This window comes from Salarias fasciatus, assembly GCF_902148845.1.
Source record: "Salarias fasciatus chromosome 7 unlocalized genomic scaffold, fSalaFa1.1 super_scaffold_4, whole genome shotgun sequence".
Classification (NCBI taxonomy): domain Eukaryota; kingdom Metazoa; phylum Chordata; class Actinopteri; order Blenniiformes; family Blenniidae; genus Salarias; species Salarias fasciatus.
This window is the reverse complement of record NW_021941229.1, coordinates 7,152,038-7,177,774: the sequence shown is the minus strand read 5'-3', so window position 1 is coordinate 7,177,774 and position 25,737 is coordinate 7,152,038. Positions and strand designations below refer to the sequence as shown.

General features: G+C 42.7%; 2 protein-coding genes across 4 annotated transcripts; both read left to right on the top strand.

Moving 5' to 3' along the window:
• Positions 1-181: 181 nt before the first annotated feature.
• On the top strand, positions 182-6,332 carry gfi1b (growth factor independent 1B transcription repressor). 3 transcript variants are annotated; one of them, XM_030085350.1, is made up of 9 exons: positions 182-371; positions 681-773; positions 903-1,024; positions 1,335-1,435; positions 1,749-1,925; positions 2,046-2,317; positions 3,787-3,924; positions 4,718-4,883; positions 5,192-6,332. In XM_030085350.1, exons 4-9 carry the CDS (start codon positions 1,342-1,344, stop codon positions 5,368-5,370), a joined length of 1,026 nt encoding a protein of 341 aa, XP_029941210.1. In that variant the 5' UTR covers positions 182-371; positions 681-773; positions 903-1,024; positions 1,335-1,341; the 3' UTR covers positions 5,371-6,332. The 3 variants fall into 3 exon arrangements, with proteins under 3 accessions (XP_029941210.1, XP_029941211.1, XP_029941209.1); XM_030085351.1 differs by lacking the exon at positions 681-773; XM_030085349.1 differs by having other exon boundaries at positions 681-1,024.
• A 7,184-nt stretch (positions 6,333-13,516) lies between these two features.
• On the top strand, positions 13,517-22,617 carry gtf3c5 (general transcription factor IIIC, polypeptide 5). Its single transcript, XM_030085348.1, has 11 exons — positions 13,517-13,828; positions 15,434-15,632; positions 16,130-16,325; positions 16,425-16,605; positions 16,854-16,958; positions 18,440-18,554; positions 18,874-18,954; positions 19,118-19,206; positions 19,315-19,397; positions 19,695-19,837; positions 22,331-22,617. Exons 1-11 carry the CDS (start codon positions 13,625-13,627, stop codon positions 22,510-22,512), a joined length of 1,578 nt encoding a protein of 525 aa, XP_029941208.1. The 5' UTR covers positions 13,517-13,624; the 3' UTR covers positions 22,513-22,617.
• Positions 22,618-25,737: the final 3,120 nt, after the last annotated feature.

Genomic DNA, 25,737 nt, shown 5'->3' with positions numbered 1-25,737 from the left:
TTTAATTTGTAACTAGAAACAGTCTAAACAAGCATTCTATGTCGCAGTGCTGGGTGTCGATGCCCACATTGTCCACCAGATGTCGCACTTACACTTCAGCCCCGGCGCAGCCCGGTCCCGGCAGAAGTTTCTCATCCTGTGTCAGATGTGTGATGACCTTTGAAAAGTTGTTGTGTTTACCAGTTCATCACATCGCCCTCTGCGATATAACATCTCTATCCGGCGCAATGAGCCGCATTTGGAGTGTCTGCGTCCCTGCGTGTCAGCGCTGAGTGAAATCTGTCTGGAGAAGGATACGCATGGATGGAGGAGGACGCACAGAGTCAACAGGAACCATCTCCCGGACTGGTTTGGCGTGTGTGTCTTTGGAGGTGCTGTGCTCTCATATGATCTTTTAACTGTTGAAATCTTGCACAGGACACAGTCACACGTAAATCCTGTAAATCAAACATTGAGAGATGGGAATATCCATCCGGATTTTTTTTTTTGTTTCAGTTTGTAACTTATAAGCGTGTCTTTTGTGTTTTATGCGTTTTTCCGTTAAATCTAAGAAACATCCTGATGTTCAGCTCAGCCACACATATCTGTGACGGGCTCAAACTGTTTTCTCTTTTTGTTTTATTTGTTTTGTTTGTCCCCCCCCCCCCCCCCCCCCCCCCCCCCGAGAATACTTGATGCAGGTTTGTGTAACTGTTCCAACAAGGCCCCTGTGTTTCTCTAAGCAAATTTCCACCTGCTCCCTGAGCTGCTGCGTCTCATTGGTTGAAACCACGGTCAGATTCCCCACTGCGAAATTATCTGATTGAAAATCAGGGCGGGGAGAAGAAGACGCAGCAACAAGTGTCATGCTTTTTTTTTTTTTTTTTTTTTAACGCTGCTTTGCTTTGCTGACCTCCGGGAAGGGATTTTTGGGACTCACTTCGCCTCCAATGAACCACTTCATATTGAGAATCACTGGGGAATAACCGTCCGTTGGCTTTACTGAGCATCTGATTTGGGTTCGAGGAAAAGCCGTCAGGTAACGGTAAGTAACTGGAGGGAGACTTTACACTGACTTCTTCTGGGATCATAGTGTTGAGTGTGAATTACTTATTGTTTAGATTTTTTAAAAGAATATTGAGCTAATTATATACTCCACAGACGCATGGTTGATACATATTTTCGATTATTCCAAATTACATAACTAGAGAGCTGCGCACTTGGAATTAATCTTGTGCGTAAAAGTGCGTAAAAGTTGTCCTCTTCAGTTTCCCCGTTAAAAATGAATATTTTAATGACTTTTCTTAGGGGGAAAGGTTATGCAACATGTGATTATAACAAGTTTTCTGTCTTAGAATCAAGATGCCGCGGTCATTTCTGGTAAAACACAAAAGGTGCACCTCCTATAATGTTCACCGATCGTACGAAGACGAGCCGAAAGCCCCTGTTTGTGCTGGTAAGGCTTTAAAAAAACATTATTATTGTGAAGGGAGGCGACGGTTAAGATAATCAAATTAGCGCAGCTGGGTGTAACAGCCTGATATCTGTTTTTTAGGCTGCGTGTGTTTTCTTTTGTTTTTTTTTTTCTTAATGGTTTTAGTGAGGAAAACAAATTGGAATTTATCCCCATATTAAAAATACAGCAGCCTTGTTTAAACCTACAAAATATAAATGGTGTGATTTTTATTTGCTGGGACGAATTACACTGCAAATATGGAGAGAAGATTTTACTTTATTGGGCCTGGGGATTGACTGCTGTGGCTGTGCAGATGCGCCACCGGAGGCTCGGAGCCCGGTGTCTGCAGACAGGCCTCCATCGGAGGACCAGCGCTCCCCCGCAGACCTGCGCCTGCTCACAAAGCAGGAGACACCCGAGCGTCCCTTACCTGTCCACCCGGAGCCAACCCGGCCTCCGATGACCCCCACGCAGCCCTACTACCTGACCGGTGAGTGCCTTTTACGCACGATCGCTGCGTAAAACGCGTTTTTGTGTGTTTCTGTGTGTGTGTGTGGTTTTTTTTTTTTTTTTTGTGCGTCTTACAAGATGCACCTGTGCGCCCTTGCAGAGCCTCACCTGGCTGAGTTCCCGCCGTACTACAAGCCCGCGTACGCCTGGGAGCCGGTGCCCTCCTCTCCCCCCTCTTCAGCCTCCTCCACCTTCGAGCTCCGGCAGCTGAGCTTCAGCCCCACCGTGCTGCAGCACGCCAGCAGCCTGTTCGGAGGCCACATCGGCCGCAGCCCGCAGCCGCAGCCGCAGCAGCAGCAGCAGCAGCCGCTGGACTGCAGCACGCACTACTCCCCGTCCTCCAACCCCTACCACTGCATCACCTGCGACAAGGTACCCCCGCCTGCCCCAGTTACCCCACCTCTACACCAGTGCGCGCTCCCCCCCAACAACAGCGGAAACATTTCAAACCATTATTCTATTCTATTCTAAATTATTTTTAATCACAATAGAAATAAAAAAAAAAACAGCATTTTTCCATCACATACGATTTCTTTATTATTATTATTATTTTCACAAAGCAAGAATATCCTATAGAAACTGTGCAGGAGAGGAAGGACGCCCAACAGGCTCACTGCATATAATCATTTCTATAGTGGAAATAAAAACAACAAAGGATGAAGGAACAACAAGGAACGGTAAACAGAAAAACAAACGCACAACATCGAATCGCTGGACTTCTATTTGTTTAAGTGATCTATCCAGAGAATTCCAGAAGGTTCATGAAATTAGATATAAACTTTAGCTGATGTTTGGAGGTATCAGTGGAAATCAAAAGTGTTTTGGGTTTCCTCTTGGGTCAACAGGGAAAATTTTGAAATGTGTTGAGAAATTGTTATTTATATGAAGAAATTTACGCATAAATATGCAGGTTTATCAAGTAATAATTGATTAAATCTGTAGAAATCCAAGCTTTCTAAACAGAGAAGCACACTTGACTCTTGTCATCTAGATTCCCATCTCCTTTTTTAATAAGTTTGACACTGTAATATTCTAAATTAAATGCAAAAGTGATTTTGTTCATGAGATGAAAATGATTTCAGTTTTTTTTTAGATGCACTTGAAGTTTGGATATGTAAATAATGTAATAATAACAACAGAATGCATCCATGAAATAATCATTTGGTTAGAGCAGTCAACAGGTTGTATATGATACATGTTTATACTCATTTCCACATGTTCTGCCAAGAATTAGCTTTTGTGGAAAAAAATTGATGATATTTATGATCTGTGATATTTGTGCAAAGTGTGCACTGAATACAACACTAAATAAAACAAAGTTTTGATTGACACATTTGAGGTTTGCTGTTTGGATTCAGTTGAAATTTTATTTCTTTTCCACCTAAATTGTTTTTAAAATGACTGCTTTTCAATAACTCACTTCCAATAGTTTTCTTATTTCCCTGGATTTAGTGGTTGACTGGGAAAAAAATAGAACAAGAATGAAATGACCCAAAATTCAAAGTTTTATGAAAATTTAGAAATTAACACATTTTTTGACATTAGGATAACAAAAGTTCTACATTTCTAAACTGTTAAGCTACAGAGACACATCTCTGGGTTTCTTTGCTATCTATTTTTTTTTTTTACTTCTAATATAATGACATCAAATTTTCACCATTAAGATTAAATTAAAATACCATTTCCGACTTTCTAACCCTAACCCTCTCAAATTAATGGCTCATTTAATTTCGCTGCTGGACGTGGAGCATCTTCGAAGACACAGTACACAAACAGAACAGCTGACGATAGTCCATTTATTTCCAGGATAAAGCCAGCCTTAAAGACACGGTGTTTTTCAGGTGTTCTCGACGCCCCACGGGCTGGAGGTCCACGTCCGGAGGTCGCACAGTGGAATGAGGCCTTTCGGCTGCAGCATCTGCAGGAAGACCTTCGGCCACGCAGTCAGTCTGGAGCAGCACATGAACGTCCACTCTCAGGTAAACACACACAGGATGGGTTTCTGTTCACCCCTTATAGGGCAAATTACTGTCACTTTCTCATTTCTCCTGATGAGAATCACCAAGGACAAACAGAAATAGGATTTTTTTTGAATTTCTCTAAATATTAAGGGATCTCTCCTCAGCTTTCTGTCAAGATAAACACCAGTGGATTTTTCATTTGGTTGGGGAATCACCTCTTCCTTCATTAGTCCACAAAAATCTTGAATATTTAATCACAATATTCACAAAAATGGGGCATAAATAACACATTGTCGTCTGGGGATAATCACACTGAACAAAGGTCAGGATACACCCTGGACAGGTTGCCAGACCTTCACAGGACTGATACAGAAACACAGATTATTTCTCACACACATCATTAAAGGTGCTTCACAGTTATCTGTTATCCAATAAGCATTTAGACCATGAAAACAGAAACAACCTCTTCTCATAAAAACAACTAATCCTTATAATTTGGGGATGGAAGCCCTCGGATTTCTACTTTAAATGTTGTGGTTGCCATGTTTGAAGCAGTTCTTCACATCCTGCTGAACCGCTACAGAATCCTGCACAATAAATAAATCATTCTGTCCTCCTGTAAACAGCTTGTAAACACACACAGGACACATGTAGAACGAGATCTGGAAGTTTAAAATCACTCCATGACTTTTGAAAATGTGAAAATGAAAGAAAGAAATTTTAACATAAGCAAATGATGAATGTTCTCTGAACGGTTTTCAAACGTCCCTGCTGACTCGTGTGGCATTTTTTTTTTTTTTTTGCACTTCAGGAGAAAAGCTTTGAGTGCAAGATGTGCGGTAAATCCTTCAAGCGCTCGTCCACGCTCTCCACGCACCTGCTCATCCACTCGGACACCAGGCCCTACCCCTGCCAGTACTGCGGGAAGAGGTTCCACCAGAAGTCCGACATGAAGAAACACACGTACATCCACACCGGTAAACCCCGCTCCGCCGCCCTATTTCCAGGTGCAGGAATTGTTTCCAGGAGTAATCTAACTGCTGATAAATCAGAAACAGAGGCCTAAACAAATATCCTGTTGATTTGCATATCTGGTTTTCCTGCTTCACGCAGAGCTCCGTGAAAGGAGGGGAACAAATCCCAACAATGACATCTTTCTCTATGTGAAATCATGACTGGAAATACCTGGTTATATCAGACAGAAAGCCACTTTATTAAAGCCACATGATTTTTAATGCAGGTTTTTATTCTGCGGACGTGTCAGCGCTTTCTTTGAATTTCGCAGGTGAAAAGCCTCACAAGTGCCAGGTTTGCGGCAAAGCGTTCAGCCAGAGCTCCAACCTGATCACCCACAGCAGGAAGCACACCGGCTTCAAGCCGTTTGGGTGTGACATTTGCTCCAAAGGCTTCCAGCGAAAGGTGGATCTGCGCAGGCACCACGAGAGCCAGCACGGCATGAAGTGAGACGTCGGCCAGGCGCGGCAAGCGTTGGCAAAGCTATTTAAACTTGTTTTTGTTTTTAAGTGTTTACAAGTAAAGTCTGGAAATAAGTTATGTGTGAGATTAATGATAAATCTCTTGTTATCGTCATGAAACAGAGTTGTAGCTTTATCACTTTATAGCAGGGGCGTGGGACACTCAAGGGGCCACGTCTGACCGGTGAAGTAGTGTCATAATAATCTTTAATTCTAAGGGTTTATTGGTGTTTTTACAAACTCATCCGGACTGCCTGGCTTTGAGGCCCGTGCCGGGATCACAGCTATGGGTTGTTGTGTGTTCAAAAAGGAAGTTTTTCTTTCTGAGTGAAATACTTGAATAAATCCATCTTGTCATGAATATTCATGTCAGCATATTAATTCTTGTTGTAAACAAAAAGAACGTTACGAATAACTGTCATATATCTGTGGTGAGGATGCAACAATATAAAGAAGAGTCTTTTACACTTTTTGTGGAGGGAGCCAATGATAGGCCTGAAGAATGTGTCATTTATGAATAAAAAACGCAAATATCAATTAATAGATGTATCTGGAGCATTTATGCAATGGTTTTTATGTCGTGCTGGTTTTTCAGGGAAGAATTTGCTTTACTTTTGTAGGATCTATCCAGTCTGAAATAAATCAGAACAGCAGTATTAGACTGAGAAAATGATCTCACCAAACGTGTCATACACTTTTATATTTCATCTAAAAATGCTAATTACTGTGTAAATTGGCTTTGTGGCAGTGAGAGGGACGATGATGGCTTCTGTGTGGTGTAAGTTGTTTATAAATCTGTCAACACTGTGAGTCAAAGAGAGACATGCTGTCATAAACAGACTATATCCATCCATGATGTCTGTAATGCTGAGAAATCTTTGTATAATATATTAAAACTGTGCTTGAGTGACTATTGGAGAATGAGTGAATACCTTCAGAAATAAAGGATGACCTGAGTCTCTCTTTTTTTTTTTTTTTAAGAATACAGAGGATGACAAAACCACAATCGTTTGTAGCTCGAGGCCAAACTACACACACTATTTGTGTAAGGCGAGAACTTTGAAGACATTTTCCACTCATTCCTCGCTCTGTGTGTTTTTCTGACTGGTTTTGGGAAGACGGCCGGATGCGGATCGCTACTAAACTGCGGCCTGCAGCGGAAACCTCTCGCACGATCAGACCATAATCTGACAGACAAATTATTGCACACCTGGAACACCATGCAAATAATTCAGAGTCACTCAGGAGGCAGTGCAGAGAAAACAGAAGAACACTTAGCAGCGAAGCAAATCATCAGTGAGTTTCGTGCTTGTCAGAAACGTCCAGAGAGGCAAAGCCAACTGCAGTGAAAGCAAAGTGGCCGCGCCGACACCCTGGGACGTCTCCTGTTTGGCCTCTGCAGTCAAATGCGTCCAGAGGGATGAATAAGGGACTGTGGAAAAGGGACTAATTACATTTGTCAACTGTCGCCCCACCCACACAGCCTGTTGGATTTCTCTCCGCAAACAAGTGGCGGCTTTAACGAAGGCCCACCACCTTCCTCAAACACCAAACCTGTTGGGACATTAAGCTGCTGGAGGCAAATCACATCATCACCTGCGACTCTGAAATCTGACAAGAAGCACAGAGAGAGCATGAGAAAACAGGTTATTATTATTTTATTAAATCTGTCCTGTCCAGCATGGAAGCAACAGAATGGAGCTCTGGCTGCTGTTATGAAAACGGAGGCTATAATGCAGAGCAGTAGATCTTGCAGTGAGCCTTATAATAACCAAGAATGAGGTGTCCTCTGACCGCACAACTCAAAAACACACTGGACAGAAGGTCGTCTTTGTCATTAGATTAAACACAATGGAGCAAGATTCATGTTGCTCTCCAGGATAAAGCATAAATACAAATATGGCTTTTTTCCAGCTTTAAATGCACACATTCACTGAATACACACATATTCTGAACATCACAAGTCAGCCATCTACTGTCAAACAGCTGTGAGCCTACTGCAGCCTGCACCACTCCACTCTTTCTGAACCACTTCCTGTTATATCGTTTCACATTTTGGTGTTTTACACTCTGAGAGATGCCGCTCTTCAATGTGATTGCTGGACGATGATAATTAAGGCTGTATTGTATTCTGTTCTAAGCTGTTGTACACACACTTCATGTGTGAGTCTATGTGAGGTGTGTCTTACTGTGAAAGATTCAGCTTTCAGTGACGTGTTCTGCTGCCTCATGCTTCACTGAGTCCAGCTGTACTGAAGAAAACACAAGAAATATGTCCAAAAAGTTTTGTTATTACACTATATTTGAATTGACCTGAGTAGGAAGACAGAAACTGTCAGCTTTACTGAAAGAAACGTGAACAGGAAGTGTCCTTTGTTGTGTCCTTCGAGGATATCTGTGATATGTATTGATCACTGACCTAATCTATAATAACGGGGCAAACTGTCCTCACTTACACTGCAGAAATCAGTGTCTGTGAAGGCGAAAGAGTGGAAACACGAGGGCGTACGGTCTGGCAAACAAATCTGAGGTCTCTATGCAAAATGTGTGTTTATAATAGCAGGGCAGCGGGGTCCGTTGTGTTCCTCTTCCAACAGTGAGGCGTTGTATCCTGGTACGAGGAAGCAAATCAAAATCCAGCACATGCAGCCAGCGGAGCAGACAGAGGCCGAGGATCGCCTCGGGTGGGACTGAACAAACAGGACACGAGTCCTGAAAGGGGAGGGGTGGGACGCCTGAGGCAAAACGGAAGAAAGCCAAGGAAGGTGTGTGTGCGCACCTGAAGCCTTCCTTCACTGCCGTGTAGAAGTGCATCTCTGAAAGCCTGCATCAGTTGACATGTTTCTGATTTTCTGATGCAAAACTGACCAGAGAGTGCCCAGGCGGTGCTGGGAGTGCTGGTTTCCTTATCTCACTCTTGTTAATTTGCATATCTGTGCTTTGCTATCTGAAAAGTTGCAAATTGCCTCTCTGGCAACTCGGTTTGACCAAACTGCACCAGGAAACAGTTAGAAGGAGCGTGGAAGAAAATACTCAGCCGTTGTGTCGCGGTCAAGCAATTTAACCAACGACAGAGGATTATATATAATAAAGACTCCAACACGTTATCTCACAACTCAATACAGACAGAAGAGTTTTTCAAACACATTCTGCAGACATGCCATTGACTTAGATTAATTTCCTCTTCTAACCGCAGCGACTGGACATACATTCAGAAGAATTTAGTGATTCTGTGCATGCAGATTTCATTTAAATGCAGAACACTCCATCATAACATCTGAATTTTCTAGCGCTTTCTTTTGTCCCTATAAGGAGCTGAACTTCCCATAAAGTGAAAGTGTGAACATAATCAGGTTCCCACTATGGCACTACACACAGGCAGACACACACACACACACACACACACACATTCACCAGGAATGGAGTCGGGGAGGAATTTGTCTTGCAAATCTCCTCTATGCAAATGAGGCTCGTGTGGCGCTTTGGAAACTCAGCAGGGTTGAAGTGGGGCTGAACACTCAGTAGCTGGAGCAGATCGCTGACGGAACCCAGGAATTCCACAGAAATATGAGTCCACTTTCACTGTTATGGCCACAAACACGCCTTTTGTCCAAAGCTGTGCTTCCAACTGAAATGTGGTAAAGGTGCTTTGTAAGTGCTGGTTGGACAGTTGAGATTTCATCTCTGTCCTGTCAGACTTCAGTGTGTTACCAATTCCAAACAACCTTTTTTTAATGTGATTTGTTTTGTTCTATTACAACAGTTTTGCAATAAAAATACATGTTTTTCATCAAAAATACACAACAAGCTCGGGCGATTCTATTGAATTCACATGTAGTACATTTGACGTTTGAATTTGTATTTGTGAAGCTGGTATTTCAGGAAAAGTATATTACAAGAAGAAGTATTAAGTTAAAACAGAGAGATTAAAATGAGGCAACATCAAAAATGCAACTCCACACAGATAATACATCAGTTAGCCTCACAGACCAATAGGCAGTGGTTAATGAACAGCAGGCGAGGCTAACAGGATTCACAGGACAAATTAATGCTCCGTTTAGACAACTACGTTTCGAGTGAAAACATTGTTTCTACATTTTTTGTTTCAGAAACTTTTCATGTTGACCCATTTTTAAAGTGATGTCCGCTTACATGGCAACAGCAGAAATGATTAAAATGTCATTTTCATATTGGACCACTAGTAGGTGCTGTTGGTTATTTTCATAAAACCATCAAACTCGTTCTTGGAGGGAACGATACGTTTAAAACATTAACGATAGCGAGTACATAAGGACAGGTGAGGGAGTTAGATTTCCGTTTGACTCCACAACAAATCTACCAAATCCCAGGAGAATATGGACCAGGAGTCACGACACTGGGGGCAAACGTTACGATTCATCTACTGAGCATGTGCAGAAGAACTGTTCACTACAGCCTTGGTGTACATGAGCAACAGCAGAATGCAACAGAATGCACCCAAAATGCAACAGACTCTGGGTGGAGACTCTAATAAAAAATACAATGTAATGTAATGTAATGTATTACTTGTTTTATAAAGCACGTTTGAAACAAATGTTGATTTGTTTTTTGCATTGAAATAAAGGGACAATTACAGTGTTTGTCGTCTGAATGTACCTGCTGAACTGCAATGGTTCTGAACTAAGCAGATTTCAGTTTAAAAAGCAAGAGGAATATTTCTGGAATATTTCTGCCTTCACTGCCAGTGAGGAATGACAAGGCAGTGACAGCACGATTGAGGCGAGCTGAAAAAAAGTAAGCTGTCAGCAGATTTCCTCAATATGACTCTTTACAGGAAGACTCGGCGTGATCACAGCCGCTGTGCGGGTGTGATACCGTTTGATTGCCAGTGACACAGCAGCGTGTCCCTGCCTTCCTATAGATAAGTGCACAGATGATGTGTGCACACGGCCACGCCTACAACATGCCAAATAACTCAGGGCGGCATCTCCTGTGGTTACGTTTTCTGAGCTGAGGACGAAGAATACAAAGCGCTTTTAAATTATCTCTCATCTGTCGCTGTTAGCACTGCCACTATACTAATAATAACTTCAAAGAGGAGTGTCCTGTACGGTGGCTGTGTGCATTTTTTGTTAACTTTTCATCAAGCATGGCCTGACAGGCGAGGAGTACTTGTGAAATGCATTTTTTTTTAACTTCATTTGACAGTTGTTTATTAATTTGTTTTATTGAACCACATCAGCTGTGGTTTCATTTCAATTGCTCTATTTGAAATAGGGAAGCACTTCAACAAACACATAACATACAAGATCCACAAAAACAGTCAAACCAATATGCTTTGGGACTTGTGGATAAATAATCTGTGAATAATTTCAAGCCTTATGGGCCTAGCTAGTTCTGACTTCAGTCAATAATTTGCTCCCGTTCATTCTATTAAATCCAGCTGATGAATAAATGAAGACTGAAAGCACTACTCTCATGTTGTTGTTCACACTTGAACTTCACTTCTGACGTCCAAACAAGAGCCCACATACAGATTTCCTTCCCAACTGATAATCAGCCAGCTGCTGACAGCGACGGGAGGGGGGGGGTGCATGCGGAGTGAGGAGACAGACTGAGTGGGAGTGGAGGGGAGTTTGGTAAAATCTGTGGGCCGCAGGCTCTTCCACTGCAAGACGGGCAGCAGAGGCCGTCTGATAACCTTATCACGGCCTCCACACGCTGTAACGGCCGGACCAAGCCGGCAGCGCGGCAGGGAGGAGTGGACAGGCCTTCGCCCAAGATAGCACCGAGAGTTGGACCCGGGGCCCCCTGGGGATGGAGTGGGAGGGCAAACAGGAAGATGAAGAAAATCTTCACACCACAGCAGGGGACAGATTGTCAGTCAGCGTGTAGAGGGTCTGCCGTCTCCTCCACATCAATGATTCAGGGTACACAAGACATACTGAAATCTTTGCGAAGCACCAAACTCAACATTAACTTACAATTTAAATGGTATCTAAATATATTAAAATGTTAATTGTAATTCAGCTTGTGTAAAATGACATAGCTTGCATGAAACAGTACTCAATGAAGTGTCCTTATGCCAGAATCCTGCTTATTTACAGTAATCGAAACAGTTTTGAGTGTCCCAGTATGTGAGCCATCATCCATCCATCTTCTCTGCCGCTTTATCCTGTTTAATCCCAGGTAAATATGGGTGAGGACAGATTTCCAGGCCTGCAAACACAGACAGACAACCACACATTCATATCCACACCTAGGGGCAATTTAGGGTCACTGATGCTAATTAACCATGCACGCATGTTTTTGTGATGTGGGAGGAAACTCATACTCACACCCCAGGAGAACATGCAAACTCTACATACAAAGGACTGGTATTTGAACCCAGAGCGCTAACCACTGTTCCAGTGATTATTTGAGCATTTCTTGGTACAAGTTTTGAAAGCACATGCACTATTATGAGACGAAACTCTGAACTAGTCTGCTATTGTGAAACAAACTGTAAGTTGAGCTGCTGGACACTGTCGCTTCAATTTATTGTTTCTAATCTCAAAGACTGTACAATTCATGCAGACACAGTACTTTAGTCATTCATTAGCTCCAGCGAATCTTCCATCATCATATTCAAAACTGAGCAACACTCTGGCAACTAAATGGAAAACAGCTTTGAAGATTAAGTTTCAAAAGCAGAGCAACCTTTGTGTAAAGTGCGCGTGTGATTTTTCAATCAACCATCAAAGAAAAATAACTTGTACCTCTGCTCAAATGAAGCGCTACATAACCTTGGTGCTCCCTTGAAGGCAGTGGTAAAGAGGACAAACTAGAATCAAAGTAAACAGGGCGTCACATCAGAGAGTTACTGTCAATACGGCAGCATCTTAACTGACTGGGTAAACACAGAGGCAACTGTTTCCAAGGTGTCTTCTTTCTTCTCTGAGGGGATGACAGTGTGTTGACAGTTTCAGGGAGGGACAACACACAAATCCTCTTTACCAAGTCTCTTCTGACAACACTGGATCCCTCAGTCATACAATTCAAACATTTTTTTTTCACCAACTCATTAGAGAAACTCATAAATTAATTGCTGCTTCATTCTAGAATGTTTACTGTAGTCGTTGTGTTGATAAACTTCCATGGTTTTTGGTTGTGCACTGCCATCTTGAGGCCAAAACATGCATCGCAGCAAGCTCTAGATTAAAAGCCCTCACACAAAATCAAGACCACATTTTGATTGATTGATTGATTGATTGATTGATTGATTGATTGATTGATTGGCTTTATTTCGAAAACATGCATCTCATTATGGATATACAAGAGTACAAACAAAACACAAGATTCGAAAAGGAGTAGGAAGAAGTGAAAAACTTATATGAATCCCACCCCTTTGTCCACTACAAAATCATCAGCATGAATCAGACAAAAAAAAATTCACAACATTTCAAAGTTATTCACCAATTCTCTCAGTTCCTAATAACTAGAGAATAATGGCTGGCATCACTCAACATGTTCTCAACATAAATACTTTCATTCATTTCTATAGTGCTGAACATAAGATCTTTATATTTTCTTTTAAACACACTCAAATTATCCTCCTCCTGTTCAACAAATTCATGATACACAATTATTATATACGCGGGGTAGCTCAATGACACAAAACATAATTAAATTGTGGGAAAAGCAAGCAAGTAATATAAATAAAAACCTCTGTAGATTGCATATGTGCATGTGTATATCTGTAAGTTCACATAATTTGTTGATGGGTTGGTTGTTGCTTCCCAGTTTCTTATGAGGATCTGTGATTAATAAGTGTCACATTAAAACGCAAAAGATAAAGATAATGATGATGGGCTAAATGTCTGCTCAATGCATTACTTTCTCCTATAAAGCAGCTGAGGTGGTCTCGTGTACTCTGTAAAGAACTCGCATTGCTTGTAGTTTGACACATCTGACACGGCAAATAATGAACTTCCCTGTAAAAGTTCTTGTGAAATGATTATTTGCAAAGTTTGGCTTACTTTAGGACTTGGTGAATTGAAAAAAAAAAAGAGATACAAGCCATGTACATTTAGATAACCTTATAATGATTAAAGACAACGGAACGTTTTAGTCTACACAACGTGTTTCCACACGGTGTTACTTTGCAGCGGGACACGTCCGCGTCCATGCTGTTTCCGTGTTGTTGTTGAAGTGTGTTTGCACTCCTTTCTGTGGATTATCTCAAGGATTTGTCCGGTTTTAAATCATTTCCTCGGGGTAAAATCATGGAGGAGTCGCAGGAGTTGAAGCTGGACTTCACCCTGAAGGAGCTGAGCCTCTCCGGGCAGCCCGGAGCCGAGGGGGTCCCCGGCGGCTCCTCCACCCTGCAGGTCCGCGAAAACAAGCTGGTGTGTGTGGACTATCCCGGAGTGTTCAGCAGCGTGGACAAGATGCTGGAAACTCTGGGAGGGGAGCAAACTGTGACGAAAGTAAGAGGTCGACCACCGGACTCACCACGCGTTAGCTGCGTCTGACAGCCGCAGGTGGAAACCCGTGGCAAGAGGCAGCAAGGACGCACAAAGAAAACATAGAAACAAATACATGCTCACAATAGTAATAATACAGTGTCACACAACCTTAAAGTAGTATTTATTAATATTAGAAAACAAATGCATAAAAACTAATAGCAAGCACAGTGATCATTACTGCTTGCATGGTATTTGTGAAAGAGGAGAGCAGAATAAATGCAGAAAAATTTCAGGCATGTTGCAGATTATACCTGTCATTTGCTGCAGAATACTAAAACAAAGAGTGTAAAGGTACTCCTGCCTTTTTATTTTCATGAGTGGGCGTGTCCAGCAGATCAAGATCTGCAAACTGCTGCATCATGTTAGGAACCAGATGTTTCAAGTATGATTGGTTGAGGAGTGACAGGTGAATTTTGTCTCATCTAAATATCTGACTGGTGTCTATAAATAGTTATAATATCTTGTTGATCAACCCCATTTATGAGAAAATATTATCTGACCTGCAGAAATGTGTTTAAACTTTCCTCTTTATCTTGGCTTGTTAGATGAAAGTTGTACTCAAAGAGAACATTTAGAAATTACTGAATTGATTTTAAATTAGTAATTTTCTCTACAAGTAGATGCTCTCCCATACACACTTAAATCTATCACATCTGTTTCTCAGTCTTAAAGCTATTAATGTCAAAGACAATAGACATTCAACCATGTTTAGAGAGAGATTGCACTCAATTGGCCAAGATTGGAGTTCTGCCAGGAGACAGCTTGATCTGTTCCCATTTTTTTTTGTTTAAGCTCCACATCGTGACAAGAGATACCCCTGACTGGTAAAGGTTCTCCCCATGTGGTGTCAGTTTCAGCCGAAATGCTGTTGTGTCCAAAAAGTTTGTCCTGAATTGGTCTAAAATCAGATGAAGTTTCAGCAAAACACAAACTTTGAAAAGAGAAAGTAATGATTTTACCTGCTAAAACTAAGACTTGTGAGGAAAATGTGCATGGGACAGGCTGTGGTATGGACACAGGAACAGGAGAAGGCGTGCCAGTCAGAGAACTTTACTGGAACTTGCACAGTTTGCAGCTGAGCTCTGCAGCCTAACAAGGAGTATTTGAGGATAATCTGGTGACAGCTGTCTGAGAGCTGAAGATAAACCAGAAACAAACTTTCCACGCACCCACCTTCTATTCCACTTCGTCCACCTCAGGGTCACCTGACAGTGAACAACAGCAGATTACAAGCTGGACGGTTTTCCTGCCAGAAATGAACATTTGAAAAGAAGCACACAAGATAATCCAATAAAGAGGGATTAAGTCTCGGTTTGGTTTGAGAAATTTTTGTACATGCCAGCAAAATGTGCACAAGAACGGATATGTATGCCTGTATTTTATCTGAAAAAGCAAAATTATTTTTCATATATTTGAGGAATTTGAAAGTATTCTTAGTACAAGGCTCCAGTTGAGTGTGGGACTTCCTGATTTTTATATTTTGTCACTTTATGTAGTCACTGCTTTGTCTTCTTTGTACTTCTGTGGTGAAATTGGTGTAACGATGGGCCTGTGTGAACCCCGCAGACCTTCGCTCACCCGAACAGACGCCTCGAGATGCGCTTCCGACCGCAGGACCCTTTCTGTCACGCGGCGTGTGGAAACCGCCTCCCCTCCAGCAACCTCCTCCTCCGGGTGCGTCGCCGGGTGAGAAAAAAGGATCCCAACGATGCCCAGATCCAAATGGAAGTACTGGGAGTAATCGCCACGACGTACAAATTCCAAGGTCAGTTCGAACGAGCAGCTTCGGTTTGCTCTTCGTAAATCGCATCGTCTGATTGATGATCTGACACGAAAGTGGCATCTGAAAGGCTCAACATCAATCATTTATTTTTTTTGCAACAACAGTCTCAACATACAACCAATTTTAATAAGATCTTCTAGTTGCTTTATGTGTGTTTTTACAAGCACAGCATGGCTTTGAGGCTGTTTTGATGGCAGTGTGTTAGGTATCTTTCATGGTAGCATCACCAATATCGCAGCTCAGGTCTCGGAGTTGTATTATGTCTGCTACTCTGAGGAAAGTTGTTCAAAAAAACTTAAAGTTTTCTTTGGAATTTTTGCAAATCTCTTAGTGATTTGGCGGGCTGGAATGGGTCGGTTTCTATGCTAATTACCCCACATCCCTGATAGACTTTATGTATTGGTGATTTGATGATATGGACAACATTTGAACATTCCAGATGGATCTTATTATAGAATCGTTTGTTTTTCATCCTGCAGGAATGATTGACTTTCAGTACCTGGCCATGCACTCAGAAGGCCAAGAAAACACGTCCCTGTATGACAAAATCATCCTCCGCAAATCTGAGACTCAACAGTTCTTCGAGCAGCCCGTGCCTTACTTCCTGCCGCCGGCCATCTTCTCTCGCCTCGACACGCCCGGGGATTATTTCTACCGGCGCGAAGTCCACAAGAAGTCAGTGAGGGCCCCGCGATTTAAACTCGACAAGTTCTGCATGAGCCGGGTTCTCAGGATTTCAGTCGTAACGTGTGCCCTCTTTCATCGCGTTTACAGCCCGATGGAAACCAACAAGTCCTTCATCTGCGTGAACCGCGCCCGCCGGCCCAACAACGCCATTTTCGTGGCCTTCATCGATCCCACCGTGCCCAGCGAGTGCCTGGAGGCCGCCAGGACCAAGTGGGTGCGGGTGTGTCTGAAGGAGCACGACAAGCAGGCGGAGGAGAAGCTGAAAAGCGTACGTGGTGCAGCTGCCATCACTGTCTGGAACACACCTCCCACCCCCCCACCCCCCCACCCCCCTTTTTTTTTTTCTCTGTTTGTGTATTTTTCGTGTGACGCTCACTAAAGTTCACTGCTGTCGTCGTATCATCAAAAAGAAAAACCTAACCGGAGAAGGAAATGTTACACAATGTCACACAGGTATGACTCTGCCTTCATCCTCTGAAGCGATATCTTATCTCAAGCCAAACTTTTTGTATCTAGATGTTTGAGAGCCGACCCATCTGGTCCCGGAACGGCGTCAAGGCCAACATCAACCTCCACCCTGATAAAATGAAGCTGCTGCTGCCTGTCTATGCCTACTACATGGTGAGAGCGCAGGACAGAGTGTACCCTGATAAATCTAGCAACGCCGCGCTCTCTCGGTTAGCTCCGTTGACTTGATAACTATTTGTGAAATGTTTAGTATTTTATGCTGTGTGTTGAGACTTGTAAACAGATGTCAAAAACGACTCTTTCTTCACCTAAACATACATACAGTACCACAACGGAAGGTTTTGCTGTTTCTAGTCCTAAAAGTCTCTACATTACTGCACACTGTGCCACCAGAGAAAATGTCAAGTTTCCCATTGCAGTTAAACTGAATATCAGTATAAAAAATCACCCCAAACACGTCCTTCTTTTTTTAAATTTGTATTTTATTGTCAATTCCACAAATTAAACATTTCTGGAAAGATACATATATAGAATCCCCCGTTCGGTCTTCCCCACTAAGTTAAAAAACGTTGAATTACCTTAATTGTAGAAATTTACCTTTTGCAATAAATTTCAAGCAACACAAAGTGAACATATATACAAGTGTATGGAAAAAAAGATGATAAAAACACCAGAACTTTTCAATAGGTCTATCTACTTTGTGTTATTGCAATATCCTTCTCCCCCTTCTCATGGCATTCCCAACATTATCCTATTATCTTATCTATTTACATCTGTCCATTCTTCCACTTTTGGCACCAGATCACTTCTCCATCTCCTGGTTCTGGCCTTTTTAGCAGCTGACAGCAGGATTCTCAGCATTTTATAGTCATTCCTCCCTTTTTAAATTCAGAATCTCAACTTTTGGACAAATGGAGACCCAAGTACCTCACAGATGTCTGATCCCAACTGACATTATAACTCTGGCTTATAATCTACCTTGGCTCAGTAATGAGGTTTTTTGGACAATAATTTTGTACCCCGACTATACCAAAATCATTAAAAGCAGTCATTAATGTAGGTAATGATGAACTGGATTCTGCAGGGAAATTAGAAATTAGAACATCGTCTGCAAAGAGCGTTATTTTCTGTTCCTTTGATGCAGCGGTTCTGGAAAGATGTCAAATAACAGTGAACTTACTGAACCTCCTTGACGGGAACCCTGTTCCAATCCCATGACATTAGAAAGGCTGCCATTAACTTTAATTCGATTTGTGTACAAGGTCAAAAGGTCTCAAAACTTTTTCCTCCTCGTCATTACTCTTAATGGGAGTTCCCACCTTAAGAAGTCCAAACACGTTCTCTTATTCCTCCTTAGGCTTCTGTTTACCACCCAGATGCATTAATAAAGCTGAATAATACTAATCTGAAATGTTCCTCGGATGTAAGATTTGTAAGATTTTAAAAACATCCCTCAAGTATTCTGTGCTGTAAATCCCTTCTTAAATTTCAATGTATACAGAAGAATTGTCATTTAGCATGTAGAATTCCCAAAACATCCATTCACAAGTCATGCCACTTCTACAGTAACCCACGATGAGATATCCAGAATCATTCAGACGGGTGTAGATTACACACAAGATTTGTCGCCCCAGGTGACGGGACCTTGGAGAAGTCTGTGGGTGAGGCTGGGCTACGATCCCCGGAAGAGCCCGGAGTCCAAGAAATACCAGATGCTGGATTTCCGGATGCGCTGCAGCACCAAACATGGTGAGAAACGTCCTGGATACTCTCATTTCTTTAGGTTGTTGAAAAGTACTTCTCAAATTGCTGCAAGAGACGTGCATGTGGAAAAGGCTGATACAGTAGTATCAATCAGTCAATCAATCAGTGAGGTCATCCATCCAAACAACCAATATTTGTTGGGATTTAGTTAACTTTCCTCCTCATGTTCAAAATTTGAACTTAATAAGAGCAATAAATTTCACAACATTTCAGTGGTAAGTTGATTCCAAGGATCATGTTGTTCCACATTGGAGTTCTTGTCATGTAAACGATTGATGGCAGCGTTTTGTCCCTCCACTCTCAGGTTATTCGCTCTCTGAGATCCCAGTGAAAGCCAAGAGGAGCGCCTTCAACTACAGTCTGCCCGTCACATTCAACAAAGCAGGTAAACGTTGATTCACAGGCACATGAAGCACAACAGGCTGGTTTCACGTCACACACGATGGGGGTTAGATGCACAGATAAAGAAATCTCAACTAGATTTTCTCTCACATGTTGAAGACTCGACTCCTGAACTCGGTATGTTGGATTCTCCTCCCCTCCTGCAGGTCCTGTTCCAGCCAGTGTGATGGATCTTCCAGGTCAGGAGGGTGCGAGCACCAGCCGAGATCCAGTCCCACACTCCTACCAGCTGAAGGTTTGTGAAAACCGCCACTTTTTGCTTCATGGCAGCTTGTATGTATGCAAGCCTGATCATCATGGTGTCCCCTTGATTACTGACTGAGTACTTGCTTGACCTCCACAGGAGTCGTCCTACATCTTCAAAGAGGGAATGCTGCCTCCTCACAGACAGATGTTTTACCAGCTCTGTGATTTGCATGTGGAAAGGTAACCGAGACTGATTTAAAAGGTTAAAGGCCGATTCATTCATCCATCACAGGGAAAACACACAGACAGATGCAACACATGAGGGACAGTCACAGCCAGCATTCAACCAGACAAAAATGTATCTGGGCTGTGCAATGAAGCTGAAGTAGCAAACATTAAAACACATTTCATGTCTCTACAGGTCTTGAATTAGGTTTGTTCTTTGGAGTAAAGACATAAAATTGTTGCCAATAAAGTGTACTCTTAGCTCCCAGATGGGGTTTTGATTGTAATCCAGATCTCTCGTGTTTCTCCAAGTGTTCAAAAAGTGATCGAGCAGAACAACGGTGCCGAGCAGGAGTGCGACGAGCGCGACGGGTGGTGTGTCCGCGGCACCACCGACAAGCTGCGCGACATCATCTCAGCCATGATCAAGAAGGTGATCCGAGCCAATAAACCAGGTGAGAAGACGAGCAGCAGAAAGAAGCAGCTGCCTGGGACGGAGAAGGGAAGATGTGGGCTCCCACCCTAGTGGGGGGACTGTAGACTATGAGGTTGTTGAAGGTGGGAATTACATCGACCAAGGCTGTGTAGAGGTAGTACAACGTGAAGCCTTCACGTGTAGTTTTCATATGGGGGCTCAATGGGATTTAATAATTACTTTAGTCGGTTTTCAGGTTAGTACTTACTAGTCATACTTGTCCTTAAATAAAAGTGGTATTGGATTAAGGTTAACCCTAAACTTGTAACTGCCAAACTGCTAAAACTACTCAACGTAAGCATTGAAAATGTTTGAGACCTCTAAATATGTGTTTTGTACTCGTAATACTCACAAAAACAAAGGTTTCCCAAGGTTCAAAACGCTTTAGAACCAACGCAGTGTATATATGAAGGCTTTCGGACTTGTTACTGCTACTAACTTGTTTCTCCACCAATAGGAAATGCCAAAGATCACTGGATGTGAGGTGAACATCCAGTCTGTCGTAAACAAAAACAATAGTTTGAAGAGCCTCTTTTGAAGGCATCTCACTCTTATTAACTTTTCTAACCATAACTTTTTATCAACTTTCACAAGGAAATTAACATATTTCTTCTGATTTTATGAACTTTTTTTCACATTTTAGCTAACAGTGCTACTAAATGATATCACAGCAATGTCACATTAATGCACAAACATTTGCATTGTTACCTGCCATTGAACATATTACTCAATCTCTGAAAACAAAACAGTAACCTCTGAGACATGTCTTAAGAACATCGTTGACGTCCCTTCTTTGACAATCTGCACTGCCGCTTTGCAGACCTTTATGTCCCTGCTGGACAAAGCTTTAATGACCAGTCCCATGGGTCATTTGTTCATGTTTGCTCGAGCGTCCTTCAGAGAACCAAGTCTCCTTCTTTGGTGTTTGGTTTGTCAGTCCATTTTGTGTGTTTCTGCAACTTGTGGCAGGTGACACAGCAGTAAAGTGTGATGGACACAAGACGTTTACCTCCAACAGTTCAGAACCGGCACCAGGCACAGCTCCTTTTGTATCGCGTCGTCGTTGATGAGCTGAACGTTCTTGGATGTGGCTGGCTGAGGGAACCAGATTGAGAGTCTTTCGAAATGTTTTGCTCTCATCTGTGGACTCCACAACCGCAGGTGTCAATAATTTGACTGCTGGACATATTTCTTTGTCATTTTCGGGTTTGAACAGCGCATGTAGATTGCCTTCGTGTGATTTGTTGAGACCGTCAGAATACAGGAAGCTTGTTCCTGTGGACCAACTACTGTTTCAGAGTTCAGCTGGATCATTTTCCAGCATTTTCTTCTGAAACTTGATGTATGGATCTTTCATTTTAACGTTAGGACATGATTCAAAATAAGACGTGCGACCACTGTCCATTGTGTGTCTTGTAAATATTTGCCTCTGACATGCTGTGGAACTTTCCTACACACATCTCCCAGGATTACTATTGCTACACATCATCAGTAGGGTAAAACTAACCTGTCTCACGACAGTGTAAAATCCGAGCTCACGTCCCCTATTGGTGTGTGAACAACACAACCCAAGTCCAATCTTTGAGCATCAGAGGCGTTATGTGAGCACTTTAATGGATCCAATGTCTTTTGTACCCTGAGGATGTTCCTTCCTGGCAGTAAAAGGATTGGAGCAGTGGTCAACATGTTGGATTTTGTTTGCGATTGGGATGATGCTGACCAATCTCAGGTGAATAGACTGCATTTTTTTTGTGCTTTTACGCCGCTTAAGCAGAGCCCAAAGTGACTTGGAGTTCAAGTCCAGTACTGACATATAAGAGAAAATCATTTATTACAACCAAAACAACCTGAATAATATGAAATTGCATGGTGTGTGAAGGTCAGCAGTCATGTTACCTGAAAATTCGGGCAAGTTTGTTTTTTTTTCCTCACTGAAAAACACCCGCTGCATCCACTCCAAGATTTTGTTTGGCTTTTTTACATAAGCCTTTAGATCTCTGAGACTTGAGCATCTTCCATCACCTGCTGTAGTTATTTATGTACACAATGTCAACAACCCCACCAAAATAGGTAATCATAGCAACAGCTGACATTTAAGCTGTTAGATAAGGTAGACATTAACCCTTCTTCTGCTGAGTGTGCAACATGGATTGACATTTGAGATTATATAGAACATATTTTCCACTGAATTGATTGAAATAATAAAACAGGATTACATTCATGTCAACCACAGGAGGAATCAACTGTACTGATGTTTTTAAGTTCTTTGGTTTGTGATTAAATCCATCCATCCAGAGTTTTAATGGTCTGAAGCTTTTCTGGCCATATACTGCTTGAAACCCCCCTTTAAAAAAAAAAAAAAAAATCTTGGATAGACTGCCAGTTTATTGCAGTATTCAGCCTTTGCAATAAATTCCTTTGTACCAACGTGTCACCTTGTGCTCTGTTAACCAGTGTCACTTCTCTCTCTCAGATTTACCACAGGTCCCTAAAAAGATGAGACGCAAAGGCTTAAAGTCCACGACAGAAATGGTCGCAGAGGAAGAGGAGGATAATGACAATAAGGAAGGTGAAGAGGAGGATGAAGATGATGAATTTCAGCCTTCTGAAGGAAGTGAAAATGAGATGGAGACTGAAATTCTGGATTACTTGTGAAGACTGTAATTGTGTTGACTGTTTATAGTTTTGCAAACATAGTTGTATATTGTTCAAATGACCTGTGCAGTCAAATGTAAATAAAAGTTATTTCTTCTGAAGGTGTTTGTTTGAACTGTGTGAAGTAGTTAATTTAAGACTAATCAAAAACAGGAAGGTGGAAAAACTTCAGCACAATCTATACTTGGCTATTTCAAAACTTAAATGTTGTGTTAAATGTCACATGTACTTCACATGCATTGAGGGGTATGTTTGTTTTTTTCATTTGGAAACCCCTGAGCTGGCCTGAGTTAACCTTTTACTGGAAGAACAAAATGTATGTCCATGTAGTACCTCAGAGCAGTCAGCCTTCAGCCACAGAGTGACGCCTGCACTGTCTGGATGCCACCTCAGGCATAACGGATTAACGGATAGAGCGCACAACTCACTCGTGATACGAGAGCAAAGGCCTGTAAAGCTGCGTCGCTAAAGCTAACAGCAGGGAGCAGGGCCATGGAGTCACCAGCGTTACAGTCCCTTGTAAGGAGGTCATCTTTTATCCAAAACTGGGGTCGAGGGCACCTCACAGCTGACTGGAGGGACTCTGAAGTCACGATGAGTAATGCTATGGCTAGCTCAACCTCGGGCATGCGATCCTGACCACATCATCTTTGGGGGTAAGCACTGGCATGGACCGGGTGGATGACATCCCTGCCTGTCCACAGGAGCAGTAGCCTGCCGGACAGGAGAAATCTCATCTCCGCCAGCCTCCTATGCAACTGATCAACCTCTGCAGTAAGTCGCCGCTCGGTTTTTGCATTCTTCCCGGGGGGGGGCATCTAACCACAGCGGCAGGCCCACCCCAGTGCTTCGAATGTCTTGCCTGAGAAGAGGACACTCGCCCTGGGGAGGAGGGGTCGTCTTCAGCAACTGAGGACACCTGTTCCAACCGAGTAACTCGCAATGCATGAGGCATGTAGCTGCAGTCCATGCATAGGTCCGACAGTCCCTCCCTAAGATGATCAGGGCCAAGACACCACGGGCAGAGATCATGGCCATCATCTGTCTGGAGGAGGGCACTACAGCCAGCGCAATGATGAGAGCCGTCCATTACATCCAGCTCTCTTCCCGATGCCACTTTTTGTATGCAGTCAGCTGAGGGAAGGGAGCGTCTACTGCCTGCACAGCAAACGCAAATCACTAGGTTTGCAGTTAGCTGAAGCTACACCCAGGAGAGGAAGCAGCTCCTCGGTGGCCACCACTAGTGTTGTTGTTGGCCAAGGTTGGTCAATGCGATAAGCTGAGGGAAGGAGGTGTATGCCACCTGCACAGCACACGCAGATCACCGGCTAGTTGGTAGCCAAAGCTACGTACGTCTGAGGAAGGAACGGCACACAGCGGCTCCCTCCTCCTGTCCTATGACTAGGGACGCCACGCTCTGGACGGGCGGGCAGGTCCAGCAGCAACAGAATAGGAAACCGTAGCAAACTAACACTCACCGTCTGGCGAATGGCCACGGCGGGGCCGAAAGCCGGGGGATTATGCCACGTGATCCTACCAGCAATGGCAGCCAACACTAGCCGTGTTGCCAAAGGGCAGAGGTAGTAACCGCACGCCCATGCCACGACTAATAAGGTCCAAAACAAGAAAAAAATTCAGCCACCTTGCTGTCTGCCGGGAGGTGAAAGACAAATCCCTTGTACTCAAGGAGATGCCACAGTGGCACCAACCCACCTTAAGGAAAGTGAGGGGTTTACTGCTGGTGCAGCCTTTGGAGGGCGAACTTCGCTGCTGTGAGACACACAGAGACTTGCAACTGAGTGGGTCGGACCAGCGGCGCAGTATAATGCCATATAGGCTGCACATAAGAAGAAAAGAGGAGCCGAACCTTAGGTGACACTGGAATTGTATACCTTCTGGGGTCACCTGAGGGCCATGGGTGACATTTTTGGTATGCATACTCAAAATGTGAATGCGAGAAGGGAACATTCAGTGCTTTCAGCGCCACCTTCTGGCTGTCAGTAGGGATGAAATAGTACTTAATTATGACATGATTTCATGCATTCACTTATTTTCTTGCGTGTACTTCCAATATCTCACATGTGCTGTGTTTTATGATTAGGGCTGAGTTAGGAGCAAGATTCATCCTGGTACAGATCACCAGTCCACCACAAGGAAAACACATTCACGCCTAGTAGCAATTTGGATCATCACTTAACCTCACATGCATGTTTTTTGAAACTGGAGTCCAGAAAGGAAACCCATGGACACATGGGGAAAACATGCAAACTCCACAGAGCCAGAATTTGAATCTTCTCACTTCCTCACCGGTGGGAGTGCTAATCACTGTACCATTGTGAAGATTTAGATCAAGTAACTGGACATAGCCAATTTAAAATGTTGTTTTTCACTGCGATTTAGTGATAGGTAAGGTAACAACCTTTTTTTGTGACAGCAACAAATGCTGTAAAATAACTAAAAATTATTAAAAAAAAAAAAAAAATTGAAACTGAAAAACAAAAAATTCAAACAAATATACTAAAACATTAAAAAAAAAAAACTCACAAAATTACGATAAAAGGAGAACTTGTTTTCCCAGAAAAGAAGCATAATTTTGGATTTTATTTATTTTTATTGTTTAGAGAACTCAGACTGCGTTACCGTTTGACAGGTGTACCGCCCCTTCTTGACTCTTGAGAACAGAATGCAGGTTACACTGAAATGACCTGAGCAGTCTGTGTGTTTCACAACACAACCAGAGCTTTATAAACAAGGAGTAGTAGTGTAAGTGAATTCAAAATACTATGACCGTAGATATCTTTATTTTTGGACGCAGCAGTGCGACTTGGAAACCAAGCCAACATCTGTGCAAACCCAGAAAAGGCTGGCTTCCTGATAAACAAGCACAAGCGGGAAAACAAACAAGAAAAAAAAATCTCTCTCTCATAAACAAGATCTCTCATAGAATCTTTTCGAAGGTTCTTTTTTTTTTTCAAGCACAACAATGGTGCATACTGTGACTTGTCAGGTGAAGAGAAAAACCAGTAGCAGTGTCAAATGAGTTTCTGAAGCCTATAAAAGAAAACACAAAAGCCTGGATCAGTCTGGACACATTCAGTATCAGGTAATTAAATATTATGTCACATCGAGGAACCGGCCGAGGGGTCAGATGATGTCTTGGGGCGGAGCTTCCTGAATAAAAGTATGTCTTGTGGTCACCTGGTACCCACAGTTTGGTCAGTCAGG